The sequence below is a fragment of the Coregonus clupeaformis genome, chromosome 28 (genome assembly GCF_020615455.1).
Source record: "Coregonus clupeaformis isolate EN_2021a chromosome 28, ASM2061545v1, whole genome shotgun sequence".
In the NCBI taxonomy this organism is placed as follows: domain Eukaryota; kingdom Metazoa; phylum Chordata; class Actinopteri; order Salmoniformes; family Salmonidae; genus Coregonus; species Coregonus clupeaformis.
In genome coordinates, this window is record NC_059219.1 from 30,746,364 (window position 1) to 30,768,273 (window position 21,910).

At 43.9% G+C, this 21,910-nt stretch overlaps 1 protein-coding gene across 3 annotated transcripts in view; it reads right to left on the reverse strand.

Moving 5' to 3' along the window:
- Positions 1-21,910, reverse strand: part of LOC121543963 (anoctamin-4-like) — a 52,198-nt gene that overhangs the window by 11,498 nt on the left and 18,790 nt on the right. For all 3 annotated transcript variants that reach the window (XM_045208861.1, XM_045208860.1, XM_045208862.1), the window contains 13 exons: positions 21,643-21,779; positions 20,563-20,715; positions 19,605-19,705; positions 19,198-19,242; positions 18,951-19,082; positions 18,485-18,591; positions 18,086-18,141; positions 17,605-17,726; positions 17,214-17,348; positions 16,824-16,920; positions 16,129-16,189; positions 2,759-2,841; positions 270-410 (listed from right to left, as the gene is read on the reverse strand). In XM_045208861.1, coding sequence (XP_045064796.1) covers positions 270-410; positions 2,759-2,841; positions 16,129-16,189; positions 16,824-16,920; positions 17,214-17,348; positions 17,605-17,726; positions 18,086-18,141; positions 18,485-18,591; positions 18,951-19,082; positions 19,198-19,242; positions 19,605-19,705; positions 20,563-20,715; positions 21,643-21,779 — 1,370 coding nt within the window. The remainder of the gene's footprint in view (positions 1-269; positions 411-2,758; positions 2,842-16,128; positions 16,190-16,823; positions 16,921-17,213; positions 17,349-17,604; positions 17,727-18,085; positions 18,142-18,484; positions 18,592-18,950; positions 19,083-19,197; positions 19,243-19,604; positions 19,706-20,562; positions 20,716-21,642; positions 21,780-21,910) is intronic.

A 21,910-nucleotide genomic window follows, 5' to 3' on the forward strand; every position in this document is an offset into this window, starting at 1 on the left:
ACATTCTGGTCAGGCACACATATAGCAACAAGGCAAATCTGATTAATTGCTCACTGGGTTGAGTTGGCTTGCTTGCAACATCACAGTTGTGGGTTTGATTCCTACATGGGCCACATACTGAAGATTTGAATGAATTCAAACATAAACCAGTGGGAAACTGGTTTAACAAGCAGCAAGCATGAGGCAACATGCAAACCATTTTAATGCATCTGTCCCTACTCAAATTAAATTATTACGAAATATTCACTATACCTATTCCAGGGACTTACCATAAAGAAGATTCCAGAAGCTGAGACAATGAGTCGGCTGTACTTGTCTGTAAAGGCCTGGTACGGCTCAGGCTTTCCAGATATGGGGTTCATCCTCTCCTTTTTTGAATATTTGGCCTCAAACTGGGGACGGATTTCCTCCTGCAGCACACAGAAAGCTGGCTGAGCCACAAACACTCTCAGAATGTTCTGCAAACATCTGCAAAATGTAGTCATGACACGTCTCCTTGGCTTTCTTGAAACAGCTTTAGAACACAAACTGTGGGTATTTCAAGAACACAGCAGAGTGTCATAACTAAGGTTGAATATTTTCCTGGTATTTTACAAATGTCCATCCCCGAGAATAAATAACTTTTCTCCCGGGTAACCTGGTATTTCCCGCCAAAACCGGAAGTGTCATTCTAAAGTGTTGAATCTTTGAGTGTGGACTACGTTACTGTCCTGTATTATATGGACTGGAATTACGTACCTCGCTCAAACCATGAAGCTGGGAGAGAAGCTGTGATGCTGGTAAAGGACATGGGTCCTACAAAGTTACAATTATAGGCAAGTGAATTTGATTTAAAAATGTATTAAGTCCTATTTTACATTTCTATAATTTGTAGGCTTAAACATATATACACCTTTCATAATATTTCCGCTAATGTTGTCGACGTCTGTATTATACTACCTCATCGCTCTCTCTATTGTTGCTTCATTCCTTCCTCACTTTCAACAGTTAAATGAAATTAGTTTCATTGTCCTTATCTTCATCATTCTAATGACATCCTTGAATAATATAAGACTAGAAGATGCCGACGGCTTTCACTTCTCTTCACGAAGATTGAATGGTTATGGGTCTGAATAAATAACTGCCATAGTATACCGCCATCGCGCATTCTCTCTTCTTTCAAACTCCCAATGAGTTCTATGGGCTGCTGTATTTAATGTTCAGCAAACAAGAGCTTGCATCCCTCTTCCAATAGTCTATTAGTATAAGAAATGCTGAAATAAAAAGTCCAGCAAGCTATTCTAGTCTAGCTTTTCCTGGGACTCCAAGAGCCAAGGAGTGTTTTTTAAAGAAAGAGAGGAGAGAGGAGTGTGGGTGCGTATGCGCAAAAGTTAGAAGCTTATGCATATGAACCCATCATTCATTAGCTACATATAATGCTAATATGTATTACCTGGAAGAGGTAGGCTAGGACATCTACTGTATATATAAATCAACAGGATTATCTATTTTGGATGCAATTTGAATGGAATTGATGGACAGAGAGAAACACTGCGAGAGAGTGGTCACATGCGCACTGATTTAAAGCAATGACATTGGAGTGATAGGGTGTTTTAAAACTCTGCAGCTGGAATAAAAAATAATAATCTTTAAACAAAAAAAATAAGATGACCCCCGAAAGCCAGATGGAGATGTGTAAATTAGATGTGCATTCAGTCCTTATATTACTGCAGCAAATGTAGGCCTACTTGTCACAATAAAAAAAAGTTAAGGGACGGGGGACGGGGGACGGACGGACCCCCCCTTAAGGGAAATGTATATTTCTGACAGAAAAAAGCAGCGTTTGGTAAGATTTAGATATGTGCAAAACTGGCTATCCTTAGGCAAACACATTTTGAAGGAAAATAAATGTTGGCAGAATGAATATATTTTTGGTTATTCTATAAAAACAAACTTTAGAAAGGGGTTGTTAAAAAAAAATATTAGAACAATGTACCTCAAAATCGTTGTTGGAGTGACTTAAGGTGAGACGAGGCCGATAACATTTTTAGTTGAGCAAGACTAGTGTAAAGTGTTGAATTTTCTTGGGGTGATATAAAGTGGAATTTATGAGAATTACAGGAGGGGGGCGTTTAACACTGGGGGGCGTTTAACCCCAAGTCACCCTACCATGATGAGATAATACATGCATTGTGAATACTGAGATGCGCAGTCTGTCCCCAACCTGAGTATTGATGATTGATCATGCAGATATGCGATAGCAGAGAGAAGGCCGTAGCCTAGAGAAGATTTAGACATTGCATATAATTTAACAGTTCTATTTCACATCATGCTGTTCATATAAATAATTTACCGGTTTCTTGTAGTTATTTATCCCGGGAAAAGGGATTGGGTTTGGGTGGGAAATCTTGGTAACCCAGTTCCCGCTACTCAACCCTCGTCATAACCGAGTGGGAATCTCAAGGCAATGCTCCCTCTTGTAATATTTTGTATACATCAGAAAAGTGGAATGTCCCTAGGACCTTCATGGCATGATTGCTCAAATCTTTTAAGAAATGTAATAATTTTTTTGTTGAAAAGGTCTTCATGGTTGAAAAACAGCAGACAGTTCATTACCATTTATACGTTCACACACACACACACACACACACACTACACACACACACACACACACACACACACACACACACACACACACACACACACACACACACACACGTTATGCCTGGGAGGTTATTTCTTAAATTGATGATGCTGATCATAATGAATGTATTTTTACCTCCTCTTCCTCCCAGTCAATTAGGTCCCAGTCATACGCAAGGACCGCTCGCCGCCTCTTCCAGAACTCGAGAAACACGGTTGCTAAAATACACAACTAGGTTAGTGTTTGAGGGTTGTTAGGGCTAGGTCAGTATGTGTCATATTCAATGTGGGACAAGTACAGTGGGGAAAAAAGTATTTAGTCAGCCACCAATTGTGCAAGTTCTCCCACTTAAAAAGATGAGAGAGGCCTGTAATTTTCATCATAGGTACACGTCAACTATGACAGACAAATCGAGAGAAAAAAATCTAGAAAATCACATTGTAGGATTTTTAATGAATTTATTTGCAAATTATGGTGGAAAATAAGTATTTGGTCACCTACAAACAAGCAAGATTTCTGGCTCTCACACACCTGTAACTTCTTCTTTAAGAGGCTCCTCTGTCCTCCACTCGTTACCTGTATTAATGGCACCTGTTTGAACTTGTTATTGTTATGATTTAACTGGATAGAACCCAAATGCAGACAAGTACACCAAGCCAGAGAAGTTTTAACAGGTTTATTATAATGTTCAATAGTCCAGGTTTCCAATAAATGGGGAAGAGCAAGTCCAGGTTACAGGGAGGGTACAGATCCAGGTCAGGGCAGGTGTGGTACCGTAATGTCCTAGTGTCCGTGGTGAGTCCAAAGGAGAGGCCCGATAGTGGAGAGCAGGATGGTGGTGGCAGGAGTGAAGCGGAGGCAGGAGTCAGGTTCCAAATATCTGTGGCACAGGAGAAAAAGTAAATAAACAGTCCAAAAAACACAAGAGCGAAAACAGACAGGTTGAGTCGGCAGCGAGACTAACATGGTTGTCTTGACTATGATCTGACGATGAGTGGAAAGTTTGACCGGGTCTTAAAGGCTGAGGTGATTATGGTGAATGAGCTGCAGCTGGAACCCTGACTCCCGCACACCAGACTTCACTCCTGCAATCAAGGACAGACAGAGGGGGAGGGGGAGAGCAGAGAGAGAGCTACCTAGCAGCAGTAGGCCTAACAGTACCCCCCTCTACGGACGCCACCTGGCGGCCGACAGGGTTTATCAGGATGTAACCTATGAAACTCACGAACCAGAGCAGGATCCACAATGAAGCTCCTGGGCACCCAGGAACGTTCCTCAGGACCATAACCCTCCCAATCCACCAGGTACTGGAAACCACGACCCCGGCGGCGAACATCCAGAAGTCGCCGGACAGTGTAGACCGGACCCCCACCCACGATCTTGGGCGGAGGAGGGGGACGAGAGGGCGGGCACAAAGGGCTAACCGACACAGGCTTAATCTGGGAAACATGAAAGGTGGAATGAACCCGTAGGGAGGCAGGAAGCTGTAGCTTAACCGCGCAGGGGTTAACAATAGACAGTATCTTGAACGGTCCTATAAAACGAGGCGCCATCTTCTTCGACTCCACCTTCAATGGAAGGTCCCGTGACTTCAGCCATACCTCTTGACCAGGAGAGTAACCGGGAGCCTGGGACCGGTGACGGTTGGCTTGCCTCTGCATGTACGCCGAAGCTCGGGACAGAGCTACCCTGGCCTTCCTCCAGACCTTGCAGCAGCGGCGCATGTGGGACTGCACCGAGGGTACCGCAAGTTCCCTCTCTTGGGAAGGGAACAGGGGAGGTTGATAACCCAGAGCACACAGAAAAGGAGACAAACCAGAGGAAGCGTTAGTCAAGGTGTTATGAGCATATTCCACCCAGGGGAGCATGGAGCTCCATGACCCAGGGGTTAGACCCAGTGACACAGCGAAGTGCGGTCTCCATCTCCTGGTTCGCTCTCTCGGCTTGCCCGTTGGTCTGGGGGTGATATCCAGAGGACAGGCTGGATGTAATGCCCAAAGCTTTACAGAAAGCTTTCCACACCTGGGAGACAAACTGGGGACCCCTGTCAGAGACAATATCCGTGGGTAGACCATGAGAGCGGAACACATGTTCAACCAAAATATCAGCCGTCTCTCTGGCAGTGGGCAGTTTAGGTAGGGCCAAAAAATGAGCGAACTTAGAAAAAACGATCAATCACCGTAAGAATGACAGTCTTACCAGATGAGGGGGGAAGTCCAGTGACAAAATCCATAGCGATATGCGACCAGGGCCGGCTGGGTATAGGTAGAGGTCGTAGATGACCAGCGCTGGCCTGGGTGGAGTTTTTACTTCGTGCACATACCGTACAAGCAGCAATGAAGGCTCGAGTGTCCGCCTCCATCGTGGCCCACCAGAACTTCCGTCGCACAAAGTCAAGGGTCCGCGAAACTCCAGGGTGACAGGTAAGGGGAGACAGAGTGAGCCCACTGAAGTACCTGGGAGCGAGCAGACTCAGGGACAAACATCCGGTTAGGAGGACCCCTCCCAGGGTCAGCTTGATGATGTTGAGCCTGTCTAACAATCCCCTCGATGTCACATGTGATGACTGCAATACTGCAGGTAGGAGGCAAAATGGGTTCAGGGTTACTACCAGTATCAACAGCCGAATGAACACGAGACAGGGCGTCAGGCTTGACGTTGCGTGACCCAGGACGGTAAGACAGAGAAAAATTGAATCTCCCAAAAAATAGTGCCCACCTGGCTTGACGGGGGTTGAGCTGCTTCGCTGACTGGAGGTAAGCCAGATTCTTATGATCCGTCCAAACGATGAAGGGTTGTTCCGCCCCCCTCCAACCAATGTCGCCACTCCTCGAGAGCCAGCTTAACGGCGAGCAGTTCACGATTTCCAACATCATAATTCCTCTCTGCCTGAGAAAGTTTCCTTGAGAGAAAAGCACAGGGATGCAGTTTGTTATCTTCAGGAGAACGTTGTGACAACACTGCACCTACCCCCAGTGTCGGATGCATCCACCTCCACGACAAACTGGCGGTCGGGGTCCGGCTGCATCAGAATGGGAGCCAGGCGAAGCGATGTTTCAGTTCTTCGAACGCTGATTCGGCCCCTTCATTCCAAGCGAACGGTCGTGAGATGGAGGTGAGAGCGGTGAGTGGCGCCGCAATGCGGCTGTAGTCCTTGATGAACCTCCTATAGAAGTTCGCAAACCCCAGGAATCGTTGAAGTTGTTTTGCGGGTAGAGGGAGCTGGCCAGTCCGTGACAGCAGAGATCTTAGCTGGGTCCATCCGCAGCTCCCCCTGAGCTATGATGTAACCCAAAAAAGAGGTCTCAGACACATGAAATTCACATTTCTCCATCTTCACAAACAGTTTGTTCTCCAACAACCTTTGCAACACCTGGCGCACATGCAGTTCATGTTCCTGGGAGGACTCTGAGAAAATCAAGATATCATCCAGATAGACAAAAACAAACCGATTCAACATGTCCCGAAGGACATCATTGACTAGTGCCTGAAAAACAGCAGGGGCATTAGACAACCCAAAAGGCATAACCCGATACTCAAAATGTCCCAAGGGTGTGTTGAAGGCAGTCTTCCATTCATCACCCTTACGAATGCGCACCAGGTGATACGCATTTCGTAGATCCAGTTTCGTAAAGATGGTAGCACCATGAAGGAGGGGAAAAGCAGAATTAATCAAAGGCAGAGAATACTTGTTCTTAATGGTGATGTTGTTAAGTCCACGGTAATCAATACAGGGTCTGAGGGTCTTATCCTTCTTAGCAACAAAAAGAATCCCGCTCCTACAGGTGACGAGGAAGGACGCATAATACCTGCCGCCAAGGAGTCCCGAATGTAGTTCTCCATAGCCTCCGTCTCCGGCCGGGAGAGATTGTACAGGCGACTGCTGGGGAGCGGGGCTCCTGGCTGGAGGTCAATGGCGCAGTCGTAAGGCCGGTGAGGAGGAAGAGAAGTAGCTCTGTGTTTGCAGAAAACGGATGCCAGGTCATGATACACGTCAGGAACAGCAGAAAGATCCATGGACTCCAGTGGAGGTTGAGGCACAGTACTGGCAGGAGTCTGAGCAGAACACAAACAATTCACATGACAAAATGTGCTCCATGAAACAATGCTACCTGTCACCCAATCAATGTGTGGATTGTGTTTTATGAGCCAGGGGATACCAAGGACCAGGGGAGTCTGTGGGCAGTCGATAATATGGAATTGAATGTTCTCCTGATGATTTCCCGACACTCTAAGACAAACAGGAACAGTCTGATGGGTAATGCGGGTCAACAATTGTCCATTTAGACCCTTAGCCTGCAGCGGACAGTCCATAGGAACAGTCTCCAAATCCATTTGTTGAGCCCACTCTCTATCCAAAAAGCTTTCGTCGGCACCAGAGTCAATCAGCGCACTAACAGAGAAATTCTGGGACTGCCACTGGAGGGATGCCTGGAGCAGAATGCGGGGAGAAGAGGAAGAATCCGCTGCTCGGCTCACCAAAACTTCTCCCATAAATGATGAGCCGGCCCTTTTCCCCGGACGAACTGGGCAGGAAGGAACGAAATGACCAGCTTCTCCACAATACAGGCAGACCCGAGCCTGAATACGACGTGCACGCTCCTCTGAGGACAACCGTGCACGACCCACCTCCATGGCTTCGGGTTCAGTGCTCCTCGTATCGACTCGGGAAGACACGGCTCTCTCCGTAGGGACGATGCAGGAGGAGTTTGTTGATGACAGACAGGTTGCTTGGAACTAACACTCCTCTCCCGGCGGCGCTCCCGAATCCGATTATCCAACCTGATAGTGAGTGAAATAAGATTATCCAGCGTAGGCGATTCATCATATGACACCAATTCATCTTTTAAAGTCTCAGACAAAGCATTGATGAACACTCCTTGTAATGCCTCGTCATTCCAACCACTCACTGCTGCTAAAGTCCGAAACTCCACTGCCATCTCCGCCACACTACGAGCCCCCTGCCGAAGAGAAAACAACCGTTTCGCAGCCTCCTTGCCTCGTACGGGGTGGTCAAAAACCTTCCTCATCTCCGTGGTGAAGGCCACGTAAGCGTTGCAAATGTCCGACTGACTCTCCCAGACCGCGGATCCCCAGGCACGAGCGGAACCGCTAGTAGAGTTGATAAGGTAGGCAATACGGGCTCTTTCTGAGGCGTAGGTGAGGGGCTGTTGTTCAAACACTAACGAGCATTGAGTCAAAAAAATCGCCACAGGTTCCCATGTTCCCGTCATAGCGCTCTGGAGCAGGAACAAAAGGCTCTCTGATCTGGGCTGAAGGGGTAGTAAGGACAGACACTTGATTGGTGAGTAATTGAACCTGATTAAGCAGCACCTGACTGTCCTCAGCAATCGTCTTAAACAGGGTATCATGTTGGCCAAGTAGAATGCCCTGATTGGCTATGGCAGTCCAAATTTGAGTGCACTCTGGGGTGGTATCCGAGCTACTGTCTGCTGGGTTCATGTTGGTCAGATCATACTGTTATGATTTAACTGGATAGAACCCAAATGCAGACAAGTACACCAAGCCAGAGAAGTTTTAACAGGTTTATTATAATGTTCAATAGTCCAGGTTTCCAATAAATGGGGAAGAGCAAGTCCAGGTTACAGGGGAGGGTACAGATCCAGGTCAGGGCAGGTGTGGTACCGTAATGTCCTAGTGTCCGTGGTGAGTCCAAAGGAGAGGCCCGATAGTGGAGAGCAGGATGGTGGTGGCAGGAGTGAAGCGGAGGCAGGAGTCAGGTTCCAAATATCTGTGGCACAGGAGAAAAAGTAAATAAACAGTCCAAAAAAACACAAGAGCGAAAACAGACAGGTTGAGTCGGCAGCGAGACTAACATGGTTGTCTTGACTATGATCTGACGATGAGTGGAAAGTTTGACCGGGTCTTAAAGGCTGAGGTGATTATGGTGAATGAGCTGCAGCTGGAACCCTGACTCCCGCACACCAGACTTCACTCCTGCAATCAAGGACAGACAGAGGGGAGGGGGAGAGCAGAGAGAGAGCTACCTAGCAGCAGTAGGCCTAACAGTTATCAGTATAAAAGACACCTGTCCACAACCTCAAACAGTCACACTCCAAACTCCACTATGGCCAAGACCAAAGAGCTGTCAAAGGACACCAGAAAAAAAATTGTAGACCTGCACCAGGCTGGGAAGACTGAATCTGCAATAGGTAAGCAGCTTGGTTTGAAGAAATCAACTGTGGGAGCAATTATTAGGAAATGGAAGACATACAAGACCACTGATAATCTCCCTCGATCTGGGGCTCCACGCAAGATCTCACCCCGTGGGGTCAAAATGATCACAAGAATGGTGAGCAAAAATCCCAGAACCACACGGGGGGACCTAGTGAATGACCTGCAGAGAGCTGGGACCAAAGTAACAAAGCCTACCATCAGTAACACACTACGCCGCCAGGGACTCAAATCCTGCAGTGTCCCCCTGCTTAAGCCAGTACATGTCCAGGCCCGTCTGAAGTTTGCTAGAGTGCATTTGGATGATCCAGAAGAGGATTGGGAGAATGTCATATGGTCAGATGAAACCAAAATAGAACTTTTTGGTAAAAACTAAACTCGTCGTGTTTGGAGGACAAAGAATGCTGAGTTGCATCCAAAGAACACCATACCTACTGTGAAGAATGGGGGTGGAAACATCATGCTTTGGGGCTGTTTTTCTGCAAAGGGACCAGGACGACTGATCCGTGTAAAGGAAAGAATGAATGGGGCCATGTATCGTGAGATTTTGAGTGAAAACCTCCTTCCATCAGCAAGGGCATTGAAGATGAAACGTGGCTGGGTCTTTCAGCATGACAATGATCCCAAACACACCGCCCGGGCAACGAAGGAGTGGCTTCGTAAGAAGCATTTCAAGGTCCTGGAGTGGCCTAGCCAGTCTCCAGATCTCAACCCCATAGAAAATCTTTGGAGGGAGTTGAAAGTCCGTGTTGCCCAGCGACAGCCCCAAAACATCACTGCTCTAGAGGAGATCTGCATGGAGGAATGGACCAAAATACCAGCAACAGTGTGTGAAAACCTTGTGAAGACTTACAGAAAACGTTTGACCTGTGTCATTGCCAACAAAGGGTATATAACAAAGTATTGAGAAACTTTTGTTATTGACCAAATACTTATTTTCCACCATAATTTCAAATAAATTCATAAAAAATCCTACAATGTGATTTTCTGGATTTTTTCCCCTCATTTTGTCTGTCATAGTTGACGTGTACCTGTGATGAAAATTACAGGCCTCTCTCATCTTTTTAAGTGGGAGAACTTGCACAATTGGTGGCTGACTAAATACTTTTTTCCCCCACTGTATGTACACTTGTGTTCAAGCCATAAAACAATGTTGGCAATGTAATACAAACAGAATCATTTAAATGTAACCATCTCTAGCATTGCTGCCGAAAACAGGAATCATTTAAATTAATCTCTTTCTTTGTTGAAGGAAGGTTGTTTTGCATGACTCAAAATGATTCAATTATCACTTCAAGTAGTTCTCCACATTCAGATAAGACAATTTTGCAGCACAGTTGCTGGGTGCCAGGATTCATACCGTTACTTCAGTTATCTAAAATCGTTCACTATTCTAGCTATTTAGGATGGACGCTGTGCAATAGGTCATTTCAAACAAGCCACTGCTGCCTTTAAAGCACTGGAGAGAGAGGGTAGGTTCTCCTGAACAAAGTCCTTGGGATGGGTTACCCATTGCCAATCTGTTTACCAGTGTGTCACTTGACAATCAGAGCAATCTCTTTGCAGAGGCTGGACTAAGATCAGTTGAACTAGTAGCTCTGAATGGAAAGGCACATGTTTCTGTAGTTCCAGACAGTTGTATGAGGCCAGTCAGTGACTAGCGGTCTCTTTTGGTGGAAAGGCACATGTTTCTGCAGAGCCAGCAGCAGGGGAGCACACTTCAGAGGAATGTTAATGAAGTGATTTCAATGGGTATTCTACTGTAGGTGAATGCCAAGAAATAGTCCAGTGTTGGACAACAGCAAGGCCCTGCAGCAAGATCCACTGCTCTCCAGACAAACCCAGGTAGGTTGAGTTTTATACTTATTTACAGGCAGTCCAACGATATTGTATTGCAGGGATCATCAACTAGATTCAGCCGTGGGCCAATTTTTTTCTTCAAAAAGTCTGCCCAAACAGATAATGTTTGACTAAAACAATCATTTCAAACCTTGCTTACATTTGTATACGATCACGTTGTGTCTCTCTATTATGTGTGGGAATAGTTGGGAACAGGTTTCTTACATTAAAATAACTTGGAGCTGATTTCCTGGTGTTTTTTTAATGCCCAACAATGAAAATGGGGGCCAAATAAAACCACAGAATTTGGCCCGTGAGCTGCCAGTTGGGGAACCCTGCTGTATTGAGTATCTGAGGGCCTATACAGTTATTTAGCCTTGATTAAATGTATTTTTAAATGTTTTGCTTTATTGTCCTAATTTTATAGCTGTGGTTCCTCTTGTATGCACCGATATGATTGTAAGTGTGTCTGGATAGTGTGTCAGATAAACGACAAAAATGTAAATGTGAATGTAATTGCACTACAGAAAATGATTGCAATCTACCAGTTGAATGAGCACCGAATGCAGTTAGGTTGTTTATCAGTTGTAGATTTGAGAGTTACCATCATTTGACTAACAACAACAACAACAACAAAGACTCAAAATGTCAGTAGGCTATGGGATTGTTACAAAAGAGTAGTGCGCTATTGAAGTGTAGCTAACAATTAACTACCTCATTTTCCAGGTTAGTTTATTACATTTTTCTACCTGTTTTCACGTTTTCAGCCGATCTACTTTGTTGCATGAAGTTGGGTGAAGAACATTTCACTCAACATATTTCACCTTTGTACCAATGAGATAACACTGCCAATTTGTGATGGATTAAAGGGAAGGTTAGATAAAAGGGATTTGTGGTGATGAATGGTGGATATTTAGTGTAACAATGACCTGCATTTGACCCCATTAACCTATACATTAATCTCACCAACACATTATATAACACATTAGGAGAAGACTAAGTACACATGAAGACTGCGTAAAGCAATCACAAACAACGACCATTGATCAACATGTGACCTTTCAAAACAGTGAACAGTATAACAATAGATGACAAATGACACAATCATGACTCATGAAGAAGTTCGCAATCAACAGTGGTGCAAAGTACTTAAGTCATTTTTTTTAGGTATCTGAATTTTACTTGACTATTTATATTTTGGCCTACTTTTACTTCACTACATTCCTAAAGAGAATTATGTACTTTTTACTCCACACATTTTCCCCGACACCCAAAAGTACTCGTTACATTTTCAATGCTTAGCAGGCCAGGAAAATGGTCCAATTCACTCACTTATCAAGAGAACATCCCTGGTCATCCCTACAGCCTCTGATCTGGAGGACTCACTAAACACAAATGCTTTGTTTGTAAATTATGTCTGCGTGTTGTAGTGTGCCCCTGGCTATACGTAAATAAAATAAAACAAGAAAATTGTGCTGTCCGACTTGCTTATTATAAGCAATTTGAAATGATTTATACTTTTACTTCTGATACTTAAGTAAATGTATGCAATTACATTTACTTTTGATACTTAAGTATATTTAAAACTAAATACTTTTAGACTTTTACTCCACTGGCAATCAGTAACCATAGCTACTAACATACACTGTAGAAATATGTTATCTCTACTGTCACAAACTCTTATGAAAGAAGTATGACAGCCTCTGTCAAGTCCAAAATGTTATCTAAAGCAATCTGTTGTTAATGCTACATACTAATGTCTCCGTCTTGTCTAGATAGGTCCTGGTTCTGTGCAAGGACGATGATCGATGGGCTGTCCACAGAATGACAGCTTCTCTCTGGACCTTTCCCAGCCAGACGTCTGGGTCTGGGAGCCAGAACCAACGGAGGGTGAGTAAATCACAGACCATGCGGTGACACACTCAAATCAAGTGCTATATATGCATGTGAAAATGGCATAGAATGCACCTTGGAGTATTGCTCCATTGTTTATGTGTTGGTTAATTAATTATTCTTGGATAAACAGAATTTAAATTGTTGACTTACAGTACAGTAGTATATGTAGAGTGTGTAATGAATACCTGATCCAATGTATGTTGAAGTTAAATCCCTCTATCCAATACATTTCTCACCATAAAAGATGAACGACAGGGAAATGTATGAGTGGTTTCCATAAGCCCTGAAGACAATGTCTGAATTTGCAGTGCAATCAATAACGGAAAAACTAAGAGCTACAGCTATTTTAATATGAGCACAGTCTTGCAGTGCACTCACCGCCTGAGCTTTGGAAGTCACCAAGCTCTCTAAGAAGAATAGAAGATACATTACACAACTTGTATTACTCATTTGAACTACAGTGCCTTCGGAAAGTATTCAGACCCCTTGACTTTTTCCACATTTTGTTACGTTACAGCCTTATTCTAAAATTGATTAAATAAAAACAAATCCTCATCAATCTACACACAATACCCCATAATGACGAAGCGAAAACAGGTTTTTAGAAATGTTTGCAAATGTATTCAATATAAATGCTATGAGACTCGAAATTGAGCTCAGGTGCATCCTGTTTTCCATTGATCATCCTTGAGATGTTTCTACAACTTGATTGGAGTCCACCTGTGGTAAATTCAATTTATTGGAAATGATTTGGAAAGGCACACACCTGTCTATATAAGGTCTCACAGTTGACAGTGCATGTCAGAGCAAAAACCAAGCCATGAGGTCGAAGGAATTGTCCGTAGAGCTCCGAGACAGGATTGTGTTGAGGCACAGATCTGGGGAAGGGTACCAAAAAATTTCTGTAGCATTGAAGGTCCCCAAGAACACAGTGGCCTCCATCATTCTTAAATGGAAGAAGTTTGGAACCACCAAGACTCTTCCTAGAGATGGCTGCCTGGCCAAACTGAGCAATCGGGGGAGAAGGGTCTTGGTCAGGGAGGTGACCAAGACCCTGATGGTCACTCTGACAGAGCTCTAGAGCTCCTTTATGGAGATGGAAGAAACTTCCAGAAGGACAACCATCTCTGCAGCACTCCACCAATCAGGCCTTTATGGTAGAGTGGCCAGACGGAAGCCACTCCTCAGTAAAAGGCACATGACAGCCCGCTTGGAGTTTGCCAGAAGGCACCTACAGACTCTCAGACCATGAAAAACAAGATTCTCGGGTCTGATGAAACCAAGATTGAACTCTTTGGCCTGAATGCCAAGCGTCACGTCTGGAGGAAAGCTGGCACCATCCCTACGGTGAAGCATGGTGGTGGCAGCATCATGCTGTGGGGATGTTTTTCAGCGGCAGGGACTGGGAGACTAGTCAGGATCGAGTGAAAGATGAACGGAGCAAAGTACAGAGAGATCCTTGATGAAAAGCTGCTCCAGAGCGCTCAGGACCTCAGACTGGGGTGAAGGTTCACCTTCCAACAGGACAACGAACCTAAGCACACAGCCAAGACAACGCAGGAATGGCTTCGGGACAAGTCTCTGAATGTCCTTGAGTGGCCCAGCCAGAGCCCGGACTTGAACCCGATCGAACATCTCTGAGAGACCTGAAAATAGCTGTTCAGCTACGCTCCCCATCCAACCTGACAGAGCTTGAGAAGATCTACAGAGAAGAATGGGAGAAACTCCCCAAATACAGGTGTGCCAAGCTTGTAGCCTCATACCCAAAAAGACTCAATGCTGTAATTGCTGCCAAAGGTGCTTCAACAAAGTACTGAGTAAAGGGTCTGAATACTTATGTAAATGTGATATTTCCTGGGTTTATTTGTTATAAATTAGCAAAAGTTTATAAAAACCTGTTTTTGCTTTGTCATTTTGGGGTATTGTGTGTAGATTGATGAAGAAAAAAACCAATTTAGTCGATTTTAGAATAAGGCTGTAACGTAACAAAATGTGGAAAAAGGGGTCTGAATACTTTCCGAAGGCACTGTATCTGGAATAGAGAGAGGACTGGTCACTATTGGTAGTATGGATTAGCATGTGGCAGTTTACAGTCAGGTATCTAAAGTGTATTAAAGCCATAGTTTATGCCTATTGTTCAATTGCGTACGTTTCTGGAAAACAGATGGAAGAGGACTGGTGTGGAAAAGAAAATTAGATTTGTTATCAAATATGACCTGAAGAAGACACAGGTCATCCTGTTCCTCGTCTTGTCTGTAAGGTTGCTCTGTTCCCTGATATGTATTATAATCAGTCTGTTTTATAACTGTTTCTAAATTGCCCAGTTCTAACTTTCTGTCAAACAATCTTTCATGGTTCCTGTTATCCCAGGATCTGTGGGGGAGTGGATATGTCCTTGGTATGATTTTCTCTATTATTTGTGGTGATAAGCAGAAGTACCGGACTCATTTGAAGGGCATGTGATACACCCCACCCATCCTCGGTCTGTATACAATGTCTGTGAGAACAAAGAGCGAGTCAAATTGGTTTTCCCTTGCATGAATGCTCGTAATAAAGCTTTTGTATATTGAGATCGGACTGCCTTCGGAGTGATTTTTCCACCACACTGGTTACAGTCTACAACTTCTGTTTGGTTACTTTGCTATACATTGCAAAAGGCTTGGCCCTGGCCATTAGGAGCTCTTGTCAAGATGTGCTAGGCCTAATCTAGGTCCATTTCCCCAGGGATATTTTGGATTAACCGTAGACATTCGATCATCCCTTCCTCCACATCAGTCTCTACCATCTTTGCTCTCTTCCTTTACCTCACTCACTCACCCTCTCCCTAATAATTTTTCCCCACCTGTCTTCTCACACAGCCACTCAGGTCTTCATTTGGCTAGCGCTTCTGTTGACCTTTGGCCTGCAGTTCTACCTAGCTGTGTTCTGCCTGCTGAAGTGCTGGAGTTATGACACGAGGCTAAAGCAGGCTCTTAAAAACCTGCCCTCTACAGGGAAGCTCCCAACAACAGGTAGGTCTATTCCAGGGATGTTGCCTTGACACAGTGTAGTGATCCATTAACTGACCAAAGCAAATATCTAGTTTGATAAAAACCTTTGTTTTTGTTTTATCAAATCCACTGAACACTTTCGATCTCACTACATTCTGAAATCAAAAGTTTAGCAGGTTGAAATGAGACCTTTCATTTGACTAAACTGGAGGTAATGTTAATAACACATGTATTCCAGATGTTTCAGTCCCTTCTTCCATCATTCAACTTCCAGAGGATTTGAAGAGTGTGAAACCACCTGCTTACTGTCGTTATGATGTAGAAGTGGCTGAATCCTCCCTGCCTAGGCCCAGCTGCTATGACGATGAGGAGGCTAGGCCCTGCACTAACTCTCCCTATACACCTTTTGCCTGGGATCTTGTGCAACGCTGAGGAGGACCCTGTACCACTTCCCTGTAAATACTGTAACTTAAATAAAGTGTACATGGAATGCTGACGAGTAACTTCTTAAACTTTATTTTACAATAAAATTAGATTTGTTTTAAATTGAACCTATCATATTTACAATAAATGATAAAAACTCACCCCACACAGCCATGAATACAGCAAAGAAAACTGTTGCTCCGTTGTCAAAAAGATGGGTGACCTAAAGCCAAGAAACAAATCAATAGCAATTGCTTAGAGAAATGATTTCTGTAAACAGGAATTCAGTACAAACACATACAGTAGTAACATTTGTATATAAAGATAGCAAATGAGGGCTGTTTGTCAGACATTTTCCAGAGCAAGCTCACAAAGTAGTCCCGTGTAGCTCAGTTGGTCGAGCATGGCGCTTGCAATGCCAGACTTGTGGGTTCGATTCCCACGGGGGACAAGTACAAAAATGTATGCTCTCACTACTGTAAGTCGCTCTGGATAAGAGCGTCTGCTAAAAATTAAATTGTAAAGTAAAAAGATTACCTGGCTAAATTAGTTATACTTCTGTTACTGTGACATGGCGCTGGAGTAAATGTTTGTCAAACAATTGAATATTTTTCTAAAAAGTAAATGACAAAATCACTGTTCCTGGAGAGCTGCAGTGTACGCAGGCTTTTGTTTCAGCCCAGCTCTAACACAAAATAATTGTGGTCTACATTTATGACCATCATTAGTTAAATCATTTGAGTCACACAAAGTGGCTCTCCAGGATCGGAATTAGCCACAACTGCCCTGATGTTTGTCAGCAGTGCTCAGTCTGGGGCAAACGTTTAACATACTCTACATGGTAGTACTGAAGTCACCTTGGCATAGATGCAGCTGTCTGAGAGTCTCAGGTAGGGGCAGTACTCGTCACATATGGGGCACATGATGATGTCAGTGGCTTGGCAGATTTCTTTACTGGAGAATCACAGACAACCTTTAGCCTGGTTCAATACACTCATCAGTTCTTAGTGCATTTATCAGCCTGTCTCAGTGCTGCCAAACGACTAACGCACTGATAGCATTGGTAATAGACTTCTACCAGACTAAGGCCAGATTTACACCAGTGTAAAGCATGCGTCTGTTTGGTATTTTTTCTTGGGGAATAGCACAAGACCAAACATTAAAGTGAATGATAAAATATTAAGGTAAAACATTGAGGTAAAACTTAATTAAAGAAGACCAATGAGTATCAGGTGAGCTCACATTACCTGACCTGGCAGTGGTCTAGGGTGAACCAGCCATAGAGGAAGACCATGAGCCCAACCAGCGCCGCAGGGAACAGCATCCCAGTGTACCAGCCCAGCCAGGCAAAATAGAGACCAATTTTCTCCCCGAAGTACCGCCTGACAGCCCCATCAGGAGATAAACACCAACAAACAGGTCACTATGTACAACCATTACAACGATGTTGTGGCTTCATAAGTTTTTAATGATCTAGTAAATTCACTCCATTAATTCATTAATTAATGTGGCTTTAATACATGTGGCTGGTGAAGTTGTATTGCTTGCAGGATCTAGGGACAACCTGCAAAGTGCAGATAATACACTGTATTAGACCTGTGATGTCCTTATACAGCAGGAGTGTTAACAGTGTTGTACCTTATGAGGTCCAGTGGCTGGTACTTGTACCACACCCCCCACCAGGCCCAGCATTCATACAGCAAGTGTCTGTGGTTCTCTGCCCCATGCGTCCGGATGGAGTTCTTACTTCTGTAGCTCCCCTGTTAACACACACACGCAAGTAATGTACCATCATAACTACAGATGTAGGATCTTCATTTGATCACTCTTTTGTTGCTGAGAATTTTCCTGCTAAGCAGGAAATGCAAACTTGTTGTGTATTTGAGTTTTAAAAAAGGCTTCTAAAGTTTGTAATTTCCACTTTGAAATATCAGACTTGATTTGCCCTTATGAAAATGTATCAACCCCTACAAAAATGTCCATTAATTATAAACCACATAATAATTCACATTTCCGGTTGCCGCAGGATTATTTTCCTGCTGTAGCGAACTGGCTCAAATGAAGATCCTACAAGTGATATTTCTCTTCCAAGCCAATGTGTGAAGTGTCAGTGCATTACCTCATGAAGGGGAAAAGCTGCCTCGTATGAACTGTTGCTCAAAAGACGATTCAGCCCTGGAGCATGAACAAGAACATGAAGACACTTGTCAATATCTCTACACACCAGAGACATGCTGTACCTCAAACATGGATTACATCTAGCAGTGGTCTTTTACTATTTAGAGAGGCAGCAGGTAGCCTAGCGGTTAAGAGCGTTGGGCCAGTAACTGAAAGGGCGCAGATTAGAATCCCTGAACCGACTAGGTGAAAATTCTGTCGATGTACCCTTGAGCAAGGCACTTAACCCTAATTGCTCCTGTAAGTATCTCTGGATAAGAGCGTCTGCTAAATGACAACAATGTAAATGTATTATCCAGAGGCCATTTGTAACTGTGTTATATGATGATAAAAGCCTCACCCATTTTGTCTTTGCCCTCCTCATATTTGACCCTTTGCAAGATATGATGGACGATGCGACTCCTGGTAGCGTTGTTGAAGAACGTGTCTTTGTTGTGAATGGTGAAACTGTAACAGAATATTGACAGAGAAAAGGATCCTAGATCATATTTCTTCTAAACCGCTCCAGTCCGTTGGATTTATTGAGCTTTTGAAAAGCACACCATTTTGGTCTGAGGTCATCTCAGTGCATTCTATATAATTTTGCCTTGACGGGCGCTTGTGAGCCCCCCAAAAAGGCCCCTAAAATTGGACCACACCCACAAGGAAATGTAGTTTATTTCCTTACTAAGAACTATGGTTTAAAGATGTAAGACTGATTAATCTTCACCTTTAAGTTAGTAAGGAAAAACCATATACCAGACTGGTGGTGGACACACACACAGACACACACACACACACACACACACACACACACACACACTTACTGATGTATTCTGGAGCGACTGAAGGGGGCGGTAAAGCTCTCGTTCTCCTCCAGGTCAGGGAGGGTGTCGTTGTCAAACTTCATGGGTTTGCGAGGCAGCCATCCTCGAAATCTGTTGATTCTCTTCTCCATCCTGGACGGTGACAGAAAGCCCAAAATCACATCACACATCACACACAGCCAGAGACCGTTAACATTAGGGTCGTACCCCAAAAATGTGATCAATAAATAAATCAATTAACACTCACCTACTCATGAACTTGTACCGTCGATGCATGTAATAGATTTTCCTCCTGAAAAACCCCACAACATTATCAACTATTAAAACTTAATCTCAGTGCATTAATGCAATGCAGTGGCTTGGGGTGGTCTAGCAGTCTAGGTCGCTTATGCTTCTGGAACACATGCACTGGTGCTCACATGTGTTAGAATCTGACCCCTCTAGAGCACTCTCTTCTAGCTTTCCTGTCAGTCTCTCACTATTCTATCTAATAAACATGAAGAAATACAGAAAATAAAAGTACATTGCAAATATTCATAGTATGCGAGAGAGAGAGAGAGAGAGAGTGAGTGTGTGTGGTGGGAACCTGTCTGTCGACGTGATTTAGGTGTGTGAGTTTCTGGAGCTACAGAGGCTGCGTGTTCGTCTCCCCACCTGAACGGCATCCGAATGTTCATAAGCTCTGCGTAGCGACATAGCACCTCCCAGGGAGCATGCAGCTTCAGGAAGATCACATCACTGTTGCACACAGACAACTGTTTGAGGGGAAAAGACCCAGCATTAGAACTATTAAGTCCTGTTAACACTATTTCTTACAACAGTTTCTTAGCACATTAAAAAGGTATATAATGAAGGATCAAATGTTTTAAATGAAAATGTTTCCATTCTAAATCATGTTGCCACACGTGTATCCAAATTCAGTAGAGAGGTTTATGGATTTCATAACTGGACATAGAGAGGAAAGGGACGGTTGAAATATAGATTTCCTTTGACATCCATTAGTGACATCTCACACAGTTAACAGGCATTCGCTGTCATGGCCGTGGAATAGTTTTTACTAGGATCTTTAAAAGATACCAAACTATGTGAGTTTGATGTATTCAAAATCCCAGTAGCCAAGTTATATAGTCAGTACTGCATTCTCTGATCATTTCAAGCAGAATTCTGCCTTGCATCTTGTCATCATAAGAAGTCTGACTACACAGTAGGCAAATGAAAAACTAGCTACCCTCGCAGGACCTAAACATAACAAAGCGTCTCCATGCAGGAGAGAAGCAAATGATGCTGTTAAAGGAGAGAAGAAGCAGCATAGTCTCTTTGAATGATTCAGATGATGACCTTGATGCTACTGCGTCAGCACACTATGTGGCAGCCACACACACACATGCAAACGCACACACACACACACACACACACACACACTCAGCACAATTGCTTCCCTGCAATAAACCAGATTGAGGGTGAAACTTGCCATCAGCACATTTGCGTTGGTTTATGAGTGACAGGCAGAGCTTCAGTGACTACAGTAATACTGTCATACTATAATATACTGTTACTATAATACTATGTTACTGTAATACTATATTATACTGTAATACTCAGTAGTACTCGCCTCCTTCTCCATCTGCAAGCCCTCAGCTCGGATGTTGCGCTCAAATATTTCCCTCTTCTCCGACTGCGGACCAGACTTCCTGTAAACCAGGATGTAGTCGATGTGGCACTTGCCATCACTGAAGCACAGCCCACTGGACCTACTTCTCCCTACCTGGGGAGAGAAACAGAGGGAGGGAGTAACCACTATAAGGTTGTGACTTCAATGTATTTTACCATTAGCGCTGCTGAACATTTACAGAGGCGGTTCAGCTGAAGTGCTTTGCTCATAAGCATAACATTGAAATGTGCCCTTCCAAGGGTTATACATCACACTATTGTAGTAAGAAACCAATGTGTTCACCCTAAGAAGGCAAAACGTCAGATCCCCCAATGAGGATAAGAATAACACTTACAGCTAGGGGTGTAACGATTCGTTTTAACAACGATTCGATTTGTATCACGATTCGTGGTTGTCGATACGATTCAAGGACGATATTGGTTCATTTAGAACGATACGATCCGAAACGATTCAGTGACTTGAAATCGATTCAGTAACCTTTTAGCCAAAAATTCAACCAGTGTGACTGAAATAAATACCTGGATACTGGACAGTGCAGGTGAAGTTTCCTAGATTCCTGTTTCTTGTAAGGACCGCAATGGTGGCTTGATAATTTCTCGCTCGTCGGCTTCTCCTCTGTCGTCCGCCATGCTATGTTTTGTTGTCTTTGCACCTTTGCGCTGCTGCTGGCGCGGGGCGATGACGTCACGGATAGGCAGACTGAATTGAGTAATGTTTAAAGCCTTTATCATTAAAAGTGCTAAGAAAAAACATCCATATAAAGTCTGACGTGCTTAAATCCAATGGGTTATTTCCTAGTATCGATACAATCGATTTATTACATTTTAAAACGATGTTAGATTGATATATGTTGTCCAAAAGGCCAACTCGCCGAGCACAGATCGATGTAGTTGGATCATAGGAATATAAATCGATACATCGATGTAGTAGATGGATCGTTACACCCCTACTTACAGCAGCCAGCTTCAAGCCACATTGACCATACGTACTTTACGGACACACCAGTAATTGACCTCTCACCTCTGGTGCCGGGTCAGTCCTGGTGTTGTCGTCCAAGATGCTACTGGTCCCGGGGTCGAGCAGGGTCGAGTCGCCGTCTTTGGATGGGGTGCTCAGCCCCTCCAAACTCTCCATTAACAACTTCACATCCTTCAGAACTGGACGGGAAATCAGCAGAAAACACATTGTGAATTGTGAAACCCTCAATATGTTGTTGATTCTGTGGACACCTAGACTACTTCCTAACTCAGATAATATAACTAAAAGATTAACTGAAGTGCATGACTAC